This window comes from Dendropsophus ebraccatus, chromosome 1 (genome assembly GCF_027789765.1).
Source record: "Dendropsophus ebraccatus isolate aDenEbr1 chromosome 1, aDenEbr1.pat, whole genome shotgun sequence".
Taxonomy (NCBI): domain Eukaryota; kingdom Metazoa; phylum Chordata; class Amphibia; order Anura; family Hylidae; genus Dendropsophus; species Dendropsophus ebraccatus.
In genome coordinates, this window is record NC_091454.1 from 88,970,705 (window position 1) to 88,989,259 (window position 18,555).

Consider the following 18,555-nt stretch of genomic DNA (forward strand, 5'->3'; position numbering starts at 1 on the left):
AATAGCTGATAACAAATGTACAAGGCGAGGATTAAGCATCCTCTGCAGATCTTCCTGTCGCTGCTGCTTTTAATACATGGTAAGAACTTTTACATTCATTATATTTGCTTATAGCACTGGATGCATAGCTTATCTGCTTGTGTGCCAACGCAACACAGATCTATCTGTATTGCCACAGAAAGATGTATTGTACCTGTCAGCAGGTCCTCCAGGTCTAACGCAAGTTATTACAACAGGACGAGATTTATTTCTGTCCTCGTGTGCTCCTCCTGGAAACAAGAAAACAAAATATACTTATCGCTTAAAGCACATACACATTCTGCTTACTGCATTGCCTAAAGAATGTAAGTCTCAGCCATTCTACAGTAAGATCATATTTGCTCCTTCCTAGCTTCAAACTTTTTAAAAAAACATGAAAGATTACTGCAAGGATGTCTTCTGCAGAAAAAAGAAAAAATCTAAAAAGGTCACTAAAAAGATAAGGGAAAAAATATAGAAGTCGTAAATCCCTTAAAAGCTGATAGGAATTACAGATTACGATAACAAGATCAGGTTTTTGTTTAGAAAAAATTACATTAAATGTAGTTTTGACTACACTTTAAAACTGCAATACAGTTAATTATTTGAGTTGTAATGGCGGGGAACGCTGAGGTCACTTCCTGTGAATCCATGTCTAGAAAGTAAGACTTCTTAATTGTAAGGGACAGGCTTATATACCCCAATCATCATGTGCATGTGAAACCATCCCTGCATCCAATTAGTGTTGGATTGGCCCATAAGAGGACTGAAGGATCTTCTGGTGGGCCCCCAGCTTTAGAACAGACACTGACTGACAAGTTGTTTCTTACAGGTTCTTCATTGGTGGGCCCCCAGGATATTTCCTCTGGTGGGCAGATACCCCAGTCCCACACTGTGTCCAATAGCTGCGCAATATCATTGCAACATTAGACAGCTGTTTAATTCTGAACCTGAACCTGTGCTACATGTATGAAGGAGAGGGTGCTGGCGGCACCCATCACACACTCCACCGACCCCTCTCCTTCATACATGTAGCACAAGATAGACCCTATGGCCTGAGGAAGGTCCAGGTTGGACCTAAACGTTGCACAATACATTATTGGTCTCATCTCATGTACTTTCGGTCAATGGTCGGAGTATATACCTTGTATCACACTATTCAATAAAACCTTCACCTATTCTTGCACGCAAAACGAGTGCCGTGGTTTCTACTGTACAGTATCAGAGGTTGAAGAACCCATTTACCACTGAGCACCGGCTCTAAAATCTAAGGCAGAGGTGTGCAGCACTGATCCAATACACACATAGGCCTATAGACTTCACTATGCTCTCTTGTTCTATTTTTATAAGGTGATCCAGTGTAATGAGAGATGGTTATATATTAATAATTTGAATATTTTCAACTCTAAACCAATAGTTAACTTAATAGAATTAAATCTTCGTGACATGCCATCAGAATCCATTTGGTGGTAGAACACAGAAGCGGATAATAATAGCTTCTTTTCGGGTGGTTTGCAAAAAAATAAAACGCAGCTTTTTTACCGCAATTTTGCACAAATCAGGGCATCATGACATTATCTATCCTGTACTATGAACACCGCTCTAGCGCTGCCAAAGTTACAGTGGGGTGGGGGTGCCCAAGCTTGGTCAACAGCCCGGGGCCTATGGTAAAGTTATTCCGCCCCTGGTAGCACAAACACTGTGACTTCAACTCTCCAGTCCCCCCCTCCGACAAGCTACATGGTTAGCCTAATGTAGTAAATGGATGACCTTGCAGTATTACATGGGTAAACCCATGCCCAATGTAGGAGCCAATTAAGTAAATCATATTAGAAGGCTCAGTTATCATACCAGCAGAGCCTTGCCAATTATTGCTGGATCGATCAAGCATCGATCATCCTTTACTTCCATCGTTGTCAGCCATACCCCTAATACAAGACACGACAAGACGTGCAGCCTACAAACTATGGGTTTTAAACTTGCTTAAAAGACATGACCAGCCGATGCACAGGTATGTTCTCATTTGTCAGTCGATTGCTTAGCTTACTACATAGGGAAATATAAGCTTGTTTAGCCAATAATTGTTACATGCAGTAGATTGGAGGGGCCAACAGAATGCCAAGTAGCACTATGCTGCCATTTTACTCTAACAATTAATGTGGAGATGGATCTACACAAGTCAAAGCTACCACAGAGGAAGAAGTGTTGCTTTAAATGCACAGTTCAGAGGAGGCATGCAATGGATCAGGATTAGGGACAAGCAAACCTCGAGCATGCTCGAGTCCATCCGAACCCGATCGTTCGGCATTTGATTAGCGGTGGCTGCTGAAGTTGGATAAAGCTCTAAGGTTGTCTGAAAAACATGCATACAGCCAATGACTATATCCATGTTTTCCACATAGCCTTAGGGCTTTATCCAACTTCAGCAGCCACCGCTACTCAAATGGCAAAAGTTCGGGTTCGGATTGACTCGAGCATGCTCGAAGTTCGCTCATCTCTAATCAGGATCCAGAGTAGGGTATGGGTTAATGGCAACACATGGTTTGATTGATTTTTAAAATAACATTGTTAGAGTTCTCCTTTAAGACTGCTTTGTATTGTAAGCCATCCAAGATTATCACATTGGTAGAATGTACACGGATTGCCTACATTTTCTGGCTTCTGTAAATTGGTGAAAGGTACTGTAGCTAAAGTGTTTTCAGATGCTCTGCAAAATTAGTTTCTTATCATTAATGAAAATCTAAAGATGCTTCTACTGAGAAGTGAATTAACCAAGAAGAATATTGTTTTAAGTCTTCAGCAAAAGATCTCACGAATGTAGATTTAGCTATCTAGTAAAAGTGATGAAAGGCTTCAAAACAGACCATAGAAAACAAGCTTAGAGGATTCAAAGAATATGCAGCTTTCATCATGTGTAGCAAAATAATACAGAAAAATGTAATTTACCATCACGTTAAGAGACCTTTGGAAAGGCTCTCGGGGGAAACGCATTGGAAAAAAAATTACAAATGCATGTAATACATTTTCACTAAGCCCCTTTTGATGTGCACTGCGGCTGTTAACAGCATAGTGTTCCTACAGTAGGTAGAGGAAAATATCAGAGATACTAACACTACACTGCCATTATAAAAAAGTAAAAAATATATACATTTTTTTTAAGTCTATGTAGCTACACAAGAAAAACAAATCGTATACCTTTTCATAGGGATCAATATCATAAGGATTTCCAAAATATAACTTACCTCGTATTACAAATCCAAATGTGTTACCCTCTTTGTGAAGAGTCACTTCTACAGTTCGAAAAATCACCCCTGATCCTTGTATTGCTGAAGAGAAATAGAAAAAAAATAAGAATTTATAATATGCCACAGATATGGTAGATGCATATTCCTCTACAACCAGCTTAAAATATCCCAGCTGACTTCTATCATTCTAGACATTTTTCAAAAACAAAACCATACTCTTAGACCTTAATATGCCAAGTATAGAGTAATGCAAATATTTACACACCGTGTCCTCCCACACAAAACATACTTATAGGTAAATTGGCTTCCTGCAAACATATTCTGTCATAGGGTCAACTTGATTTTAATGGGGACAGTAACTGACATGAACAATGCATTCAGAAAGTCTTTACACCCTTTGTTTTTTTTCCACATTTTCTTATATTGCAGCCTTGTGCTAAAATAAATTGAATTTCAAGTTTTCCCCCGCATCATTCTGCACTTAGTATCCCATAATACCTCATAATAAGTAAAAGCAGAATGTTGGAAATATTTGTTAATTTATTAAAAAAAAAATTAATATTGCATTAATAAAAGTATTCAAACCCTTTACTCAGTGCTGAGTTGATACACCTTTGGTAGCAATTATAGCCTCCAGTATTCTTGGGTATGATGCAGATTTATCTGCAGATCCTCTCAAGTTTAAGTCAGGTCTCTGGCTTTGGTCCAGAACACTATGGATCAGGTTTATATTAAGAATATAAAGATAAGGTCCAGATTGGTGATGTACTTATAGCCGCCAGGAGTCCCCATGTCACCTCTCTTACCAAGACACATCTCCCCTATTTGCTGGGATGGCCAGAGCCCAGGTTGTTCTAAACTTCTTTCATTTATGAATTATGGAAGCCAATATGCACTTGGGAATTTTCACAGCAGCAGAAACACTTTTGTCCCCTTTTCCAGATTGATGCCTCTACAAAATCCTATCTCTGAGCTCTACAGGCGGTTATTTCCCCCTCATGGCTAGGTTTTTGCTCTAATATGCATTGTGATCATGTGTCAGGTGTGTCTTTTAACATCATTCCAATTCAATCAACTGAATTCTCCACAGGTGACTCAAATAGAAACATCTCAGAGATGATCAATAGAAATGGGGGGACCCCAGAACTATATTTCAAATGTCATAACAAAGGATCCGTTCGTGCAAATGCTCATGCGAAAAAAAATATATGTTTTCACATTGGGGTATTAAATGCAGATTGATGGGGGAAAACGTTACAAAAGCAAAATGGTCCAAAGACTTTCCATTGCACTGTATGTACAACACTGCAGAATATATTGGCACTATATATGCAAAGAAAGAAATTGGTAAGATATGAGCTTACATAAGTGCTATTTTGTATAAGTGGAAATGAGAGACCTATGTCTCATACCTAAAAGTCTACCTATCTATCTATATTGTAAATCAAACAGGTATTACATGCATTTCTAAAACACTATAGTAATACTGAAACATAAATTCTTGGAATGTTTCCAACTTACTTTTCATGGTTTTATATTTACTCATTTTATTATTTCTAATTTAAAAATCCTTCTTCCACAGTGCTATTTAATATATAAATTCCATGCAGGTAACCTACAACAACTGGAATATTTTTACTGCTAAAACACAACAGTCAATACCTTGGGAAAGGTCAGAGCAGTAAACAATTACACTTAAAAATGTAGCAAAGGCCAAACAGTGAGAAAGAACTTGAAGTTCTAAGAACACTGGTAAATGGACACATCAATGAAAAAAGTGCACAGTATGTTAATTGGGTTGGTTTATAGCCAGGTGTGATCTGAATAAGAAGCAGGACTGAAAATCTTGCCAAAAAAAGTTAGAACAGTAAATGAGTAATCCGGGACATTAAAAAAGTAATTAAAAGTGCTAGAAAATGTGGAGACATGCAAAAATTAAGATATTTTAATACCGCAGTGAATTTTGGTGCTTTCTTTCACTTCTACGTTACTACCGCTCAGCTGCCCGTTGTGCAGTAATCCTACCTGGTTGGGGGAGTGCCGGAAGGGGAGTGGGGGAGTTCTTTGGTAGCCCCATCTTGCTCCCTCCTACTCCTCCTCTTAGCAGTCTGCATCCCTGTCCAGCTCATTCCATTGGCAAGTTGGCTCCCTCACTAGAAATACCATGTGCTGCCCCCTTTAGGGTGTGTTCACACTGTTCCAAGTCTGCCTGCCTACACGCCTCTTCAGAATGCATGTGCCACTATGAAAGTGTTTGTGCCCTGCTGAATTATTTCCCCTTAGCACTCTGCATAACAGCATGTACTGTTGAGGCACTGTTGCAAATCACATAGAAGCAGGAAAATTGTGCCTCTTTACAGTGATATGTGCTGTTACGCAGAGGGCTGTGGGCAGGTATTCAGTGTAGTGCATACACAGCTTAATAGGCCTGCATCACCGTCTGTGCACAGTTATGAAGAGGCCTGTGAGGGTAGAAACATAAAAAAGAGGTTGTAAACCATTGTCAAGACTGTTGGTGGGTTAGCAGGGAAAAAAAGACAGTGACATCATGTACTGTACCCTGAGGCTGGCATAAAGATAGTGCAGATCATGTGATGACTGGAAAGTACCTGATATAGAGAATCAGAAGCCTGTTCTGGAGGTCACATGACTGGTTTCTGCAGCGCCAAAACAGTAAGGGTCCATTTACACAGAAAGATTATCTGACAGATTATCTGCCCATTGTATTTCCTCAACATTCTTAAGCTATAGCAGGTTATTTTTCTCAAAATGATATTCTTGTAACCAACTGTATCTTTCAAGAGGTAAATTACATTTTCGGCTGCTATGGAGGTAGATGAAGTGACCAACTCATCTGATGTCACTTTATTTCTTTGTCAAAGTAAAGACTTCCACACAGTAAGCTAGACCCCCGGGGCACTGAATCACAGTTGCCATGCTGATGCTCTGAATGCACTTGATTTAGACCTGAAGGATGGTAGATTGAATAAGTTGGCAGAAATAAGGAAGGTTTCTTATTCAGTGCTTTCTTACAGCCAAAGACCACAATATACTCCCTTTCTGTAGAAAACAGTGTGCCAAGCGCCAAAATGCAGATGTGCGCCTCATTGATTCGCTAATTTATTGACTCATCATGTCTCCTCCATCATTCAGGCTGATTTGTGTACAGAACAGGAGCAGAATATTTGGCAGACTACAGGGGACATAAAAGTAATAGTGCTTGGTAAGTACCTGCTTATTCTTACCAGTACCATTTTATTTGGCCTGATTCCTATTTAATTTACAAAAACGACTTTTGTACCAGCCGTTTCAGACATGACACTAAACATGGCACCTTGAATATATCGTAATTGGCATCACACAGGGCTATGGCTGTCTATGGAACTGGTGTAAATATTTATTCTACAGAAGCCTTTAGCATAATGCTTTATAGTATATATTGGTCTAATTTATGGAATAGGAGCGGCGGCAGCAGACCGCTGCTGTATGCTATGGGCCCCCGGACTCACCCACTTGCTGCTGCCGCGTGGAATAGCGGCGGCAGCGAGCGGGTAATGAGGAGCAAACAAGTGCTTATAGCGCTCGTTTGCTCCTGTCAGTCGGCCCCTGGAATAGGGGCTTTAGGATCCTATTACACTGATCGATTTTTAACGACTAACAATAAACGATTGGTCGTCAGTTACGATCGTTACTACGTTCGTTGTTGCAATCATTACTATGATTGTTTACTCCTTCTGATCCCAGCAAAACAATTGACAAACTGCAATTACACTGAACAATTAGTGAAAAAATGCGGAACTTAAGCGGACAAATGTGGAATTACAGTGAACGATTAGCGATAATTTTAGGTTCAGATCTAAATCAACGTTCAACGACATCCAAACGATTTTTCGATCGTTGCCTGCAATTACACAGAACGATTAGCATTTAAATTCGAACGATATAACGATTTTTCGCACGATAAATGTCCTGTCTAAAAGGGCCCTTACATGTAAAGCCAACTTTTCGGCAAAGTTCCATTATTTGAGTTTAAGACACTCCGTACCACAACAGTGACAGCTGTAGTGGCTACATGACTGTTCAGGGCAGACCTAAAAATGTTAGGGAGTGCATCTGATAATAACAAAAAAGATTGTCGGCAGAAAAATAAAAGATCACCTAGTCCATTTAGTCTGCCCTTTTGGTAATTCCTTTCTTATTATCTTAGGACAGATATAGGTTTATCCCAGGCATGTTTAACTTCAGCTCCTGTACATTTACCAACCACATATGCTGGAAGTTTGTTTCAAGCCTCAACTACTATTTCTATTTCAGAAAAAATTATATTTTCTTCTGTTGTTTCTGATATTTCTCTCAACTATTTTCTGATTTTCCCCACTTGTTCTTGTGTTCATTTTAAATACCCCCCCTTGAACCTTATTTAGTCCTTTATCATATATAAATGGTTCTCCCCTTTCCCTTCTTTCCTCCTGACTATACAGATTTAGATCTTTCCTCTACACTAAGTTTTTTCTCTCCCCTTTTTGTAGCCCGTCTTTGGACTCCTAGCCATAGTGCCAAGCTAAAGCATGCCTATACTAATATCATGGCAATAAAAGACAGCCAACATGCTCCTTTCATTCACAGAGTCTCCATCTGTGCCAGGGCATGATGGAAGATGTAGTGTTGCTATAGCTAGAGAGTGACAGGTTGGGGTGCTGCTGTCTTGAAACCTTAGCTGCATATGTGTATATCAGATGTGTCTTCCCTGCTGCTCCCTGTGCCCTCTGACAGCATGCAGTGTAACAAAGATACAGAGGGGGATTCTGCAGCTTCCATGTCTTCCTATCTAGCGTTCACACTATGGAATAGGCGCCAAATTTCAAGCAGAGTTCACGCTGTAGCGTGAACCTAAGAAGTACTGAAGTTTTACTAAGAATTAGTAGGCAGGGATAATGGCGCTATTGGCTGCTGGAAGGCGATACTGACTACTGTCCTTATTATACTGTATGTGTCCACTGACTACAAGTCCTCATACTGTATGTCTCATGTGCGCTGTCTATAGAGGGGGAGTTGCAGAAATTCAGCTAGACACAGGGGAAGATTTATCAAACTGGTGTAAAGTAGAATTGTCTTAGTTGCCCCTAGCAGCTAATCAGATTTCACCTTTCATTCTTTGAAAAAATGAAAAATGGAATCTGATTGCTTGCTAGGACTATTCTACTTTATACCAGTTTGATAAATCTCCCCCATAGACTTGACAATAATTGTTAACAGGTACCAAAATGACTTCAAGCTCTTTAGGCTCCTCATTCCATATGCACTTAAGGCCACAATTCCTGGCAATAGAGATAAAGCTCTCTGCATATGCATTTCATCCATTTCTCTCATCTCTCTGATTATATAGTAAATGTTCAGCCGCATAATGGACGTCATCTGAAAAACTAGAATCCTGTCAGCATAATGTAAAACCGTAAGATTTGTTTGATGCATAGCGCTCATATGGCTGCATATTACAGTACATGTAGAAAGGCCTATGGCAATGACAATATACAGCTATAAACATTCGTGTTCTAATAATCAGTCATCTGCCTTCCCTATTGTGGCACAAATTAAAGTCAGCTTGTATTATCTGAGCATGCCCACTGAAGTAAATTACCATGCACCAACATACTAACCCCTCCGGCCATGACAAATTCACAGCTCAATCTAAAGCTGCAGAATAACATCCATGAAAGGGATTTATCAAACTGGCATAAAGTAGAATTGTCTCAGTTGCCCCTAGCAACTGATCAGATTCCACCTTTCATTTTCCAAAGAGTCTATGAGGAAGGAAACATGAAATCTGATTGGTTGCTAGGGGCAACTAACACAATTCTACTTTATACCAGTTGGATAAATCTCCCCCATTATCTGTACAATTTTATTTGTTCCTAAATCACACAAAATGGGCATGCTTAGTTTCTCTGTATGAAGGGGCAGAGCTTTCCAGGTAATGCGCTGGTTGTAAAAGAAAGGATAGGTTTTCCAGAGTATTACATTATATTTACCTGTGCTCGTAAGGCCGCCTGTCAGAGGCAAACCACGTTTATATTATTGTACAGAACTCCTTTAATGCATCTAAGCTGTGTTAACTGTAGGAAACAAAGAAAAATGATGCCTATACAGTCATGCATATAGCATAGGCAGAAAAGCATTAAAGCACAATGCTAATAGAAAAAGCATATATTATAATGTATTTCAGGAGCGAATACTTATCTGCCCTAGAAACATGGAAACCATTTCTCTGAAACATAAATGTATCTTTCCCTCCTCTATAGGGACTATATTCCATTTAGAGTGGGCAGTACTTGAAGAAGGTGATGAATCTCATGCATGAAAGAACCTAGCAAGATTATAAAATTAATATAAGCTACATACAAAACAGATTTTTCTAACATGTTACAGCTTGGTCTTCACCAGACTCTCACAAAGTCTATGGCTGTGCCCATCTGCGTGACCGCACAGTTTAAAGTGACACTGTCACCCCCTGACTGCCTACCGAGCTGGCAGCACTGCTGGATAGATATCAATAAAAGCAATGTTCATAAAACACCTCTTTTTGGGGTATGATAAGTGTCAAAAAGGTCTGTCTTTCTGTGGGCACTAGCAGCACAATGCCTCATCGGTGTGCCTGCACAGCACAGAGAGGCGTAATGGTGCCAGGGCCCAGGTAAGATAGGTTCTGCCTCTTTGACACAATTCACAGCACAAACAACAGTGTTTTTTTTATAAATGTAAAAACACAGGAAACAAAGGTATTATCAGAATGCTTTGATTGATATCTATCCAGCAGTGTAGACAGCTCGGTAGGCAGTAAGAGGGTAACAGATTCACTTTAACCCTTTAAGGACATGGCCCATTTTCGTTTTTACATTTTCGGTTTTTCCTCCTTGTGTTTAAAAGGTCATAGCACTTGCATTTTTCCACCTAGAAACCCACATGACCCCTTATTTTTTGCGTCACTAATTGTACTTTGCAATTACAGGCTGAATTTTTGCATAAAGTACACTGCGAAACCAGAAAAAAATTCAAAGTGTGGTGAAATTGAAAAAAAAAACGCATTTCTTTTATTTGGGGGAAATGTGTTTTTACGCCATTCGCCCTGGGGTAAAACTGACTTGTTATGCATGTTCCTCAAGTTGTTACGATTAAAACGATATATAACATGTATAACTTATATTGTATCTGATGGCCTGTAAAAAATTCAAACCGTTGTTAACCAATATACGTTCCTTAAAATCGCTCCATTCCCAGGCTTATAGCGCTTTTATCCTTTGGTCTATGGGGCTGTGCGAGGTGTCATTTTTTGCGCCATGATGTGATCTTTCTATCGGTACCTTGATTGCCCATATACGTCTTTTTGATCGCTTTTTATTACATTTTTTCTTGATTTGATGCGACCAAAAATGCGCAATTTTGCACTTTGGGATTTTTTTGCGCTGACGCCGTTTACCGTACGAGATCAGGAATGTGATTAATTAATAGTTTGGGCGATTACGCACGCGGCGATAGCAAACATGTTTATTTATTTATTTATTTGTTTACTTTTATTTAAAACCTGGGAAAAGGGGGGTGATTCAGACTTTTATTAGGGGAGGGGGCTTTTTACTATTAACAACACTATTTTTTTTTTTTACACATATACTAGAAGCCCCCCTAGGGGACTTCTAGTATATACACTTGGATCTCTCATTGAGATCTCTGCAGCATAGATATGCTGCAGAGATCCATGAGATCGGCACTCGTTTGCTTTCGGCTGCTGCAGCCGAAAACGAACGAGTGCCGAGCCGAGGACGGCGCCATCTTGGACAAGGTCCCGGAGGAGCGATCTCCCCCACTAGACCCCAGGGAAACGTTGCCTCCGGTAATCGGAGGTAGCTGTCAACTTTGACAGCTGCCTCCGATTAGCTAATTAGCGGGCACGGCGATCAGACCGTGCCCGCTAATAGCAGCGGTCCCGGGCTACTCGCGGCACTTCAAAGCGGGGCCGCCGCGCGGCCCCGCTTTGAAGTGCAAGTGCGGACATATGACGTACCGGTACGTCATATGTCCTTAAGAGGTTAAAGGGGTAGTGCGGCGGTAAAAAATTATTCACAGAATAACACACATTACAAAGTTATACAACTTTGTAATGTATATTATGTCTGTGAATGGCCCCCTTCCCCGTGTCCCACCACCCCCACCCGTGTACCCGGAAGTGTAGTGCATTATACATACCTGATCCGTGCCGACACGCGTCCGCCATCTTGTGCCAAACGTCATCTTCGGCCGGCCGGCCCGAACACCTTCGATCTTCCCGAGTGCCGGCCGCGTCATCAGCTGCTCAGCCGCGATTGGCTGAGCATAACTGTGCTGAGCATAACTTGTAATGTGTGTTATTCTGTGAATAATTTTTTACCGCCGCACTACCCCTTTAAAGGGGTAGTGCGGCAGTAAAGAACTATTCACAGACTAACACACATTTCAAAGTTATACAACTTTGTAATGTATGTTATGTCTGTGAATGGCCCCCTTCCCCGTGTCCCACCACCCCCACCCGTGTACCCAGAAGTGTGGTGCGCTATACTCACCTGTCACGTGCTGACACCCGTCTCCGATCTTCAGCTAGTGACGTCTTCTTTGGGCGGATGGCGAACAGCTCCGACTGTCCCGAATGCCGGCCGCCCTCTGCAGCCTCATCCGACGCTCAGCCGCGATTGGCTGAGCATAACTGTGCTTAGCCAATCGCGGCTGAGCACAGTTGTGACGCGGCGGAGGGGGGACGGGCGGCAGCGACTCAGCCGTCCGTCCGAAGATGACGTTCGGCACAAGATGGCGGGCGGCCCTCGACACGGATCAGGTAATGTATAATGCACCACACTTCCGGGTACACGTGCGGGGGTGGTGGGACACGGGGAACGGGGCGATTCACAGACATAACATACATTACAAAGTAAGTATAACTTTGTAATGTGTGTTATTCTGTTAATAATTTCTGAGCGCCGCACTACCCCTTTAATGGCCATTTAGACATTGTTGTAATGCTGAAAGCAAAAGCTAATGCTCCTTAGGGTCTAAAAAAAATTTGTCTTAATAAACCTAATTTGCATGAGAAACGTGAGGTGAAATACAGCCTGTTACTGGTCCATTAGGTTTTATTGCACCTGACCTTAATAGTGATGTTGAAAAAGAGTGTGCATATACTCATGGAATTGGCAGGTGAAGTGCATACTGATACGGTTATAAAATATGAAAATCATAATGCTAGAGCTACAATCTCCAGTGTGTGAACTGACATGTCTGTGCGGCCGCTATTCAATGAATAGTGGCCGCACAAAACTGACATGTCAGTTTTTCATATACTATTTGTATATGATACGGCCGTGGTTCCATTCATTCAAATACAACATATGTTTTGCATAAATTGCAGCCACTGTTGCAAATTGCAACAACGTTCGTGATTTATGCAAAACACACATTTTGGGTACATTCACAAGTACAATATTCACACCATATTTGATGCTGCATGTTTTAAGCTCTGTGGTTTTAGTGCTGTTTATGAGTTCAAACTTGTAACAAAAAAATGAAGCAAAACATACAGCTTCATAAAAAATAAAAAACAGCTACTTTTTTTTTTTAATTTTTGCAGAAACCATGCCACTATTGTCCTTAATTGGTGTGGCATTGCATCTTTTTTTTCCTGAGGGCTTTAAAAGGGAATATCTGGAGAACACGGCACTCCACTTCCTCTGTCTTCCTGTCCATATTTTACTTCTGCAGACGAGAGGAAGGCAGGAGATAATGTGGGCACTGCACGCAGGCAGAGCCATGCCAGCATGCAATCTTCAAGGCTGCCCAACGGCGCTGCAACATTGGTAACATATGACAACTGTTGATCACTGCTGGCAGAAGTTATCAGCATGGATGGGCAGACAAAGGAAGTGCAGCAGCTGGAGAGCAGAAAAGGTAGAACCTTTCCAGCTCTCTGGATATCCTCTTTAACATCTCCTACTCTCCAGTCCCATAAAGCGACTCTGTACCCACAATCTGACCCCCCCCCCAAGGCGCTTGTACCTTTGGATAGCTGATTTTAATCAAATATCTGTCCTGGAGTCCGTTCGGCAGGTGATGCAGTTACATAGTTACATAGTTAATACGGTTTAACCAATAACCAAGTTATTGTCCTAAAAAACAACTTTTAAACTAGCAGCCCTGTGCCCAACGGCCGGAGCTTAGATTGTGTGTGCATTAGGAATGCTCCAGGCAGATTGTCTTCTATTCGTCAGCTGTGTCAGCCCGGCACATGAGCTGGATCGTTAAGGCACCTGTGCAATGTTCAGCATGCAGAAAATGTTCCAGTGGCATTCCTAATGATGAAGAGGGTGGTGAGGAGGGACGGAGGGGTGGTGCAAAGTTAAGGCACAGATACTCCCTTTAGGCATGGGGCTGCAAGTTTAAAAGTTGTTTTTTAGGACAATAACTGCATCACCTGCCGAACGAACCCCAGGATAGATCTTGGATTAGAAGTGGTTAATGGAAGGTACAAGTGGTTTGGGGGGGTCAGATTTTGGGTACAGAGTCGCTTTAACTCAGGTATGGGAGGTGTAGTTATGAGATATTCGAGCCTGCAGCAGATCTGGCAAATCTTCTGACACTTTTCACTGGAGAAAACAGCCTTTTTTCCATTAACTGGAACCACAGACGGATACATGAAAGGTACCTAGATAACGCCTTAAACACCCCTCCTAGAGTATACCTGAGAAATGCCTTAAAGTGTCACGGTCGTTACATTTTTTTGTGAAGGAATCAATAGTACAGGCAATTTTAAGAAACTTTGTAATTGGGTTTATTAGCTGAAAAATGAATTTTTATCATGGAAAAAGCAGTTTGAAGCTCTCCCCCCCTGTCTTCATTGTTCTCCTATAAAGAGAGAAAGTAGAGGCACCAAAACAGGACAACAAAGAGTTAATTTACGTTCACATCATGGACTCCTCTGATAGTCACCACTGACCTCTCTGACCTCTGAATAGCACTGAATAGCTCCCCCGCTGAGTAATTCTTTGTTCTCGGCTCTCAGCTGCCCGCTAATCTAGCTCCTTCCTCCTCCCCCCTCCCCTGTCCATAGCTCAGACAGGATCCAACTAATGAAAAAACAGTCGAGATTTCCTGATTCTAAACAGTAGATGACAGAAAGGAGAGGAGGGGGGGGGGACCTGGGAGAAGGCTTTTTAAATGCAGATAATGGCATATTTGCCTAATAAACCCAATTACAAAGTTTCTTAAAATTGCCTGGACTATTGATTTCAGCAAAAAAATTTTAACGACAGTGATGCTTTAAAGTGATTTTATTGCCTAGTAGGGATGGTCCGAACAGAGTTCGGTTCGGGTTTGTACGAACCCGAACTCTCGATAATTATTCCCGCTGTCTGCCCGCTCCGTGGAGAGGGTGGATACAGCGGGAGGACCGCCTGGAAAACTGGGATACAGCCATAGCCATAGGCTGTATCCCAGTTTTCCAGGCGGTCCTCCCGCTGTATCCACCCGCTGCACGGAGCGGGCAGACAGCGGAATTCTGATGCCGAGCGTTCGGCAGTTTCCGACCATCCCTATTGCCTAGATTTGTTTTTATTGATTAGTTCCATATAGCTGAACATGACCATATTCTAATATGTGTGATTTTATTTTTAGTATATAGTTATGGGGGCAACAATCTTTGGCCCAAGTACACAGATACAATAAACATCTCCAGGCTCTAGTGTTTGTATGGGGCATATTTGAAGGCATGCACTGTGTGCTGTGCAGAGGTCATTCTACAAGGAAGGCTGACCCGAGAACATTATCTATTTTCTTTGCCATCTACTGGTGTCAGCTTTCAATGTAATTTTGTAGAGATCACTTTCCAGCAGCCCGCTACCCATCATCACAAACAAAACAGAAGTCCAGTTATGTTTTAAACCTAGTGGCCAGAATGGAAACTTCAAGATTACAGGATACTATATTATTTTAAAATACAGATAGGAAAATTTGAAGAAAAAAAAAAAATCACCAAAAATACATTTAAATTAAGTTTTCATGTTGAACATTTTTTTAAACAATAGGTCTAAGGATGGTCCGAACCTGCCGAGGTTCGGGTTCGTATGAACCCGAACGCTCGGCATCAGATTCCCGCTGTCTGGCCACTCCATGCAGCGGGTGGATACAGCGGGAGGACCGCCTGGAAAACTAGGATACAGCCTATGGCTATGGCTGTATCCCAGTTTTCCAGGCAGTCCTCCCGCTGTATCCACCCTCTCCACGGAGCGGGCAGACAGCAGGAATCATTTCCAAGAGTTCAGGTTCGTACGAACCCGAACCTTGGCAGGTTCGGACCATCCCTAAATAGGTCATTTTCTGATGACACACTTTTACACAGCTATAGGGAACGTAACTAATAATAATAATAATAATAACAATAATAATATTAACAACAACAATAAAAAAAAAGTTTTGAGAACTGCAAGAAACAAACCCAAATGGTGAAATGAAGGCTTTTTTTGCACTACTTTGTTTTCTATCTTATATGTAGCTACTTTTTATTAAAATAACTGCACTTGTGATTTTCATATTTTTTTTATATTCTGCAAATTCATGATAGATTGGGGAATATTGCAGTTAGAAGAGTCCTAGAAAAGTACTGATTTTAAATGCTATGTGGATATAAAATGCAGGAAAGTGAAATAAAATGCTCTGTGTGAATTCAGCTTAAAAGGGAGTAAATAATGGTCATAAGCATATTAAGCATAGGCACATTAGAGACTTTGTAACATTTTAAGGCTAACAGGGGTCATTTTGCCTTCGCAGAGCGTTCTAGTCTGAAGTGCAGTAATAACCTTCCATTCATGTAGCGCTGAGTCGCGTGCACTAGATCTGGCGTGCAGTCACTTTCTGAAGTGTGCTTGCATGTCTGAAGTTGATGAGTAATCAATCCCTGCTTTATCCATCTTTTCAGCTTCCAGATGCTTTCCTGCTTCCCTCTCCCTTGACCTAGAAAGCTAGTTTCATCGCCATTGTGCTGGCATCTCTGAATATAATTACTGTTATAAAGTGTAACTTCTAATTTCTCACTTTGTTCCCTTTATTTCATTTCTTTACTGAAATTCTGATGATCCTCTATGACCCTTTTCCTGTTTCTGTCCCACACCTTAACATACATTATCTCTCACTCAATATCTTGGGAGCGGCAGGGGTGTGGGGGAGTGGGAGTGTGCAGGGAACTATGGAGGCCCATTGAAGTCAGTAGTGGTCTGCCGCCACTGCTACTGTCACACAGAGCGGAGCTCAGAAGGCAGCCACCGTTTTATCATGATCATATCATCATCATCATAGTGCATGCAAGCCGATCATGGTCTTTTAACAGGCACTATTACATCAAATGATTATTTCCGGAACAACTGGTAATAGGCCAAGTACGGTCGATAATCGTTAGGTGTAATATTTCTTTATCAGTATGCAGTTACAATGTACAGTCATGGCCAAAAGTTTTGAGAATGACACAAATATTATATTTTCACATGATCTGCTGCCCTCTGGTTTTTATGTGTGTTTGTCAGATGTTTCTATCACATACAGAAATATAATTGCAATCATATTATGAGTAACAAAAGCTTATATTGACAGTTAGATTGAGTTAATGCAGCAAGTCAATATTTGCAGTGTTAACCCTTCTTCTTCAGGACATCTGCAATTCTCCCTGGCATGCTCTCAATCAACTTCTGGACCAAATCCTGACTGATAGCAGTCCAGTCCATTCTTGCACAATCAATGCTTGCATTTTGTCAGAATCTGTTGGTTTTGTTTGTCCACCCGTCTCTTGATGATTGACCACAAGTTCTCAATGGGATTAAGATCTGGGGAGTTTCCAGGCCATGGACCCAAAATCTCTATGTTTTGTTCCCTGAGCCATTTAGTTATCACCTTTGCTTTATGGCAAAGTGCTCCATCATGCTGGAAAAGGAATTGTTGATCGCCAAACTGCTCTTGGACGGTTGGGAGAAGTTGCTCTTGGAGGACATTCTTGAGCAAGGACATTCCTGAGCAAGCTCTGCACTGCTGGTAGCCCGATCCCGCAGCTAAAACACTTTTAAGAGACAGTCCTGGCGCTTGCTGATCTTTCTTGGGCGCCCTAGAGCCTTTTTGGCAACAACGGAAACTTTCCTTGAAGTTCTTGATGATGCGATAGATTGTTGACTGAGGTGCAATCTTTCTAGCTGTGATACTCTTCCCTGTTAGGCCATTTTTGTGCAGTGCAATGATGACTGCAAGTGTTTCATTAGAGATAACCATGGTTAACAGAAGAGAAACAATGATGCCAAGCACCAGCCTCCTCTTAAAGTGTCCAGTGGTGTCATTCTTACTTAATCATGACAGATTGATCTCCAGCCCTGTCCTCATCAACACCCACACCTGTGTTAATGGAGCAATAACTTTCTAGACAAATATTGACTTTGCAAGTAATTGCTGTTAAGCTGATCACTCTTTATAACATTCTGGAGTATATGCAAATTGCCATTTTAAAAACTGAAGCAGTAGACTTTGTAAAAATTAATATTGGTATAATTCTCAAAACTTTTGGCCATGACTGTATGCCGAAGATCGCGTTACTGTGGATATGTCCCATGCTGGCCAGGTTCTGTGTACAATCTCTATTAATTAATGGGGTTTGCGCATGAGTGGCATATAATATTTCCACAGTAACCAGTCACAATGAATTTGGAGCTAGCTGCATCAAGACATGTACCCTTTAACCCTTTAAGGGTTGAGCCCATCTTGGCCTTGGAGGTAGACAGGCTCAGCTTGCATTTCACACAGTCCTGGGTTTCTTCTGCACATAGCACTAGTGAAGCCATACCACAAGTAAACATCAAAGGAAGATCCCGGCACTCGCCAAATTCCTGCAAAGTGATTTATTGACTAGTGCATGTACAGACAGGCGGATAAGGACGCGTTTCGGCGTAAAGCCTTTCTCAACAAGCCTATCAGAAGCTATACATATCACAAATTTATACACATGGTAGGCGCTCAAATGTGGCGTCACAGCAGCTGAAATCAATGAAGAAGCTCCAACGTCATCAGAATAAGTCCGGGCCGATAGATCAGCTGAGTAGCCACGTGTCCCAAGGATTGTAAACAGCGGAGTCAGCTGATCGCCATGTCATCTTGTAGAAGTAATGCTACGAGAGCTGAACGGAAGAATAAGCTAAACAGGGGGCATGGCTCAGCGATCGATCCGCAATATACGTCATATAAATAGTGA

At 41.4% G+C, this 18,555-nt stretch overlaps 1 protein-coding gene across 17 annotated transcripts in view; it reads right to left on the bottom strand.

The window, feature by feature from the left end:
• Nucleotides 1-18,555, bottom strand: part of GRIP1 (glutamate receptor interacting protein 1) — a 386,720-nt gene that overhangs the window by 83,505 nt on the left and 284,660 nt on the right. For all 17 annotated transcript variants that reach the window (XM_069974745.1, XM_069974727.1, XM_069974717.1 and 14 more), the window contains 2 exons: nucleotides 3,261-3,344; nucleotides 194-269 (listed from right to left, as the gene is read on the bottom strand). In XM_069974745.1, coding sequence (XP_069830846.1) covers nucleotides 194-269; nucleotides 3,261-3,344 — 160 coding nt within the window. The remainder of the gene's footprint in view (nucleotides 1-193; nucleotides 270-3,260; nucleotides 3,345-18,555) is intronic.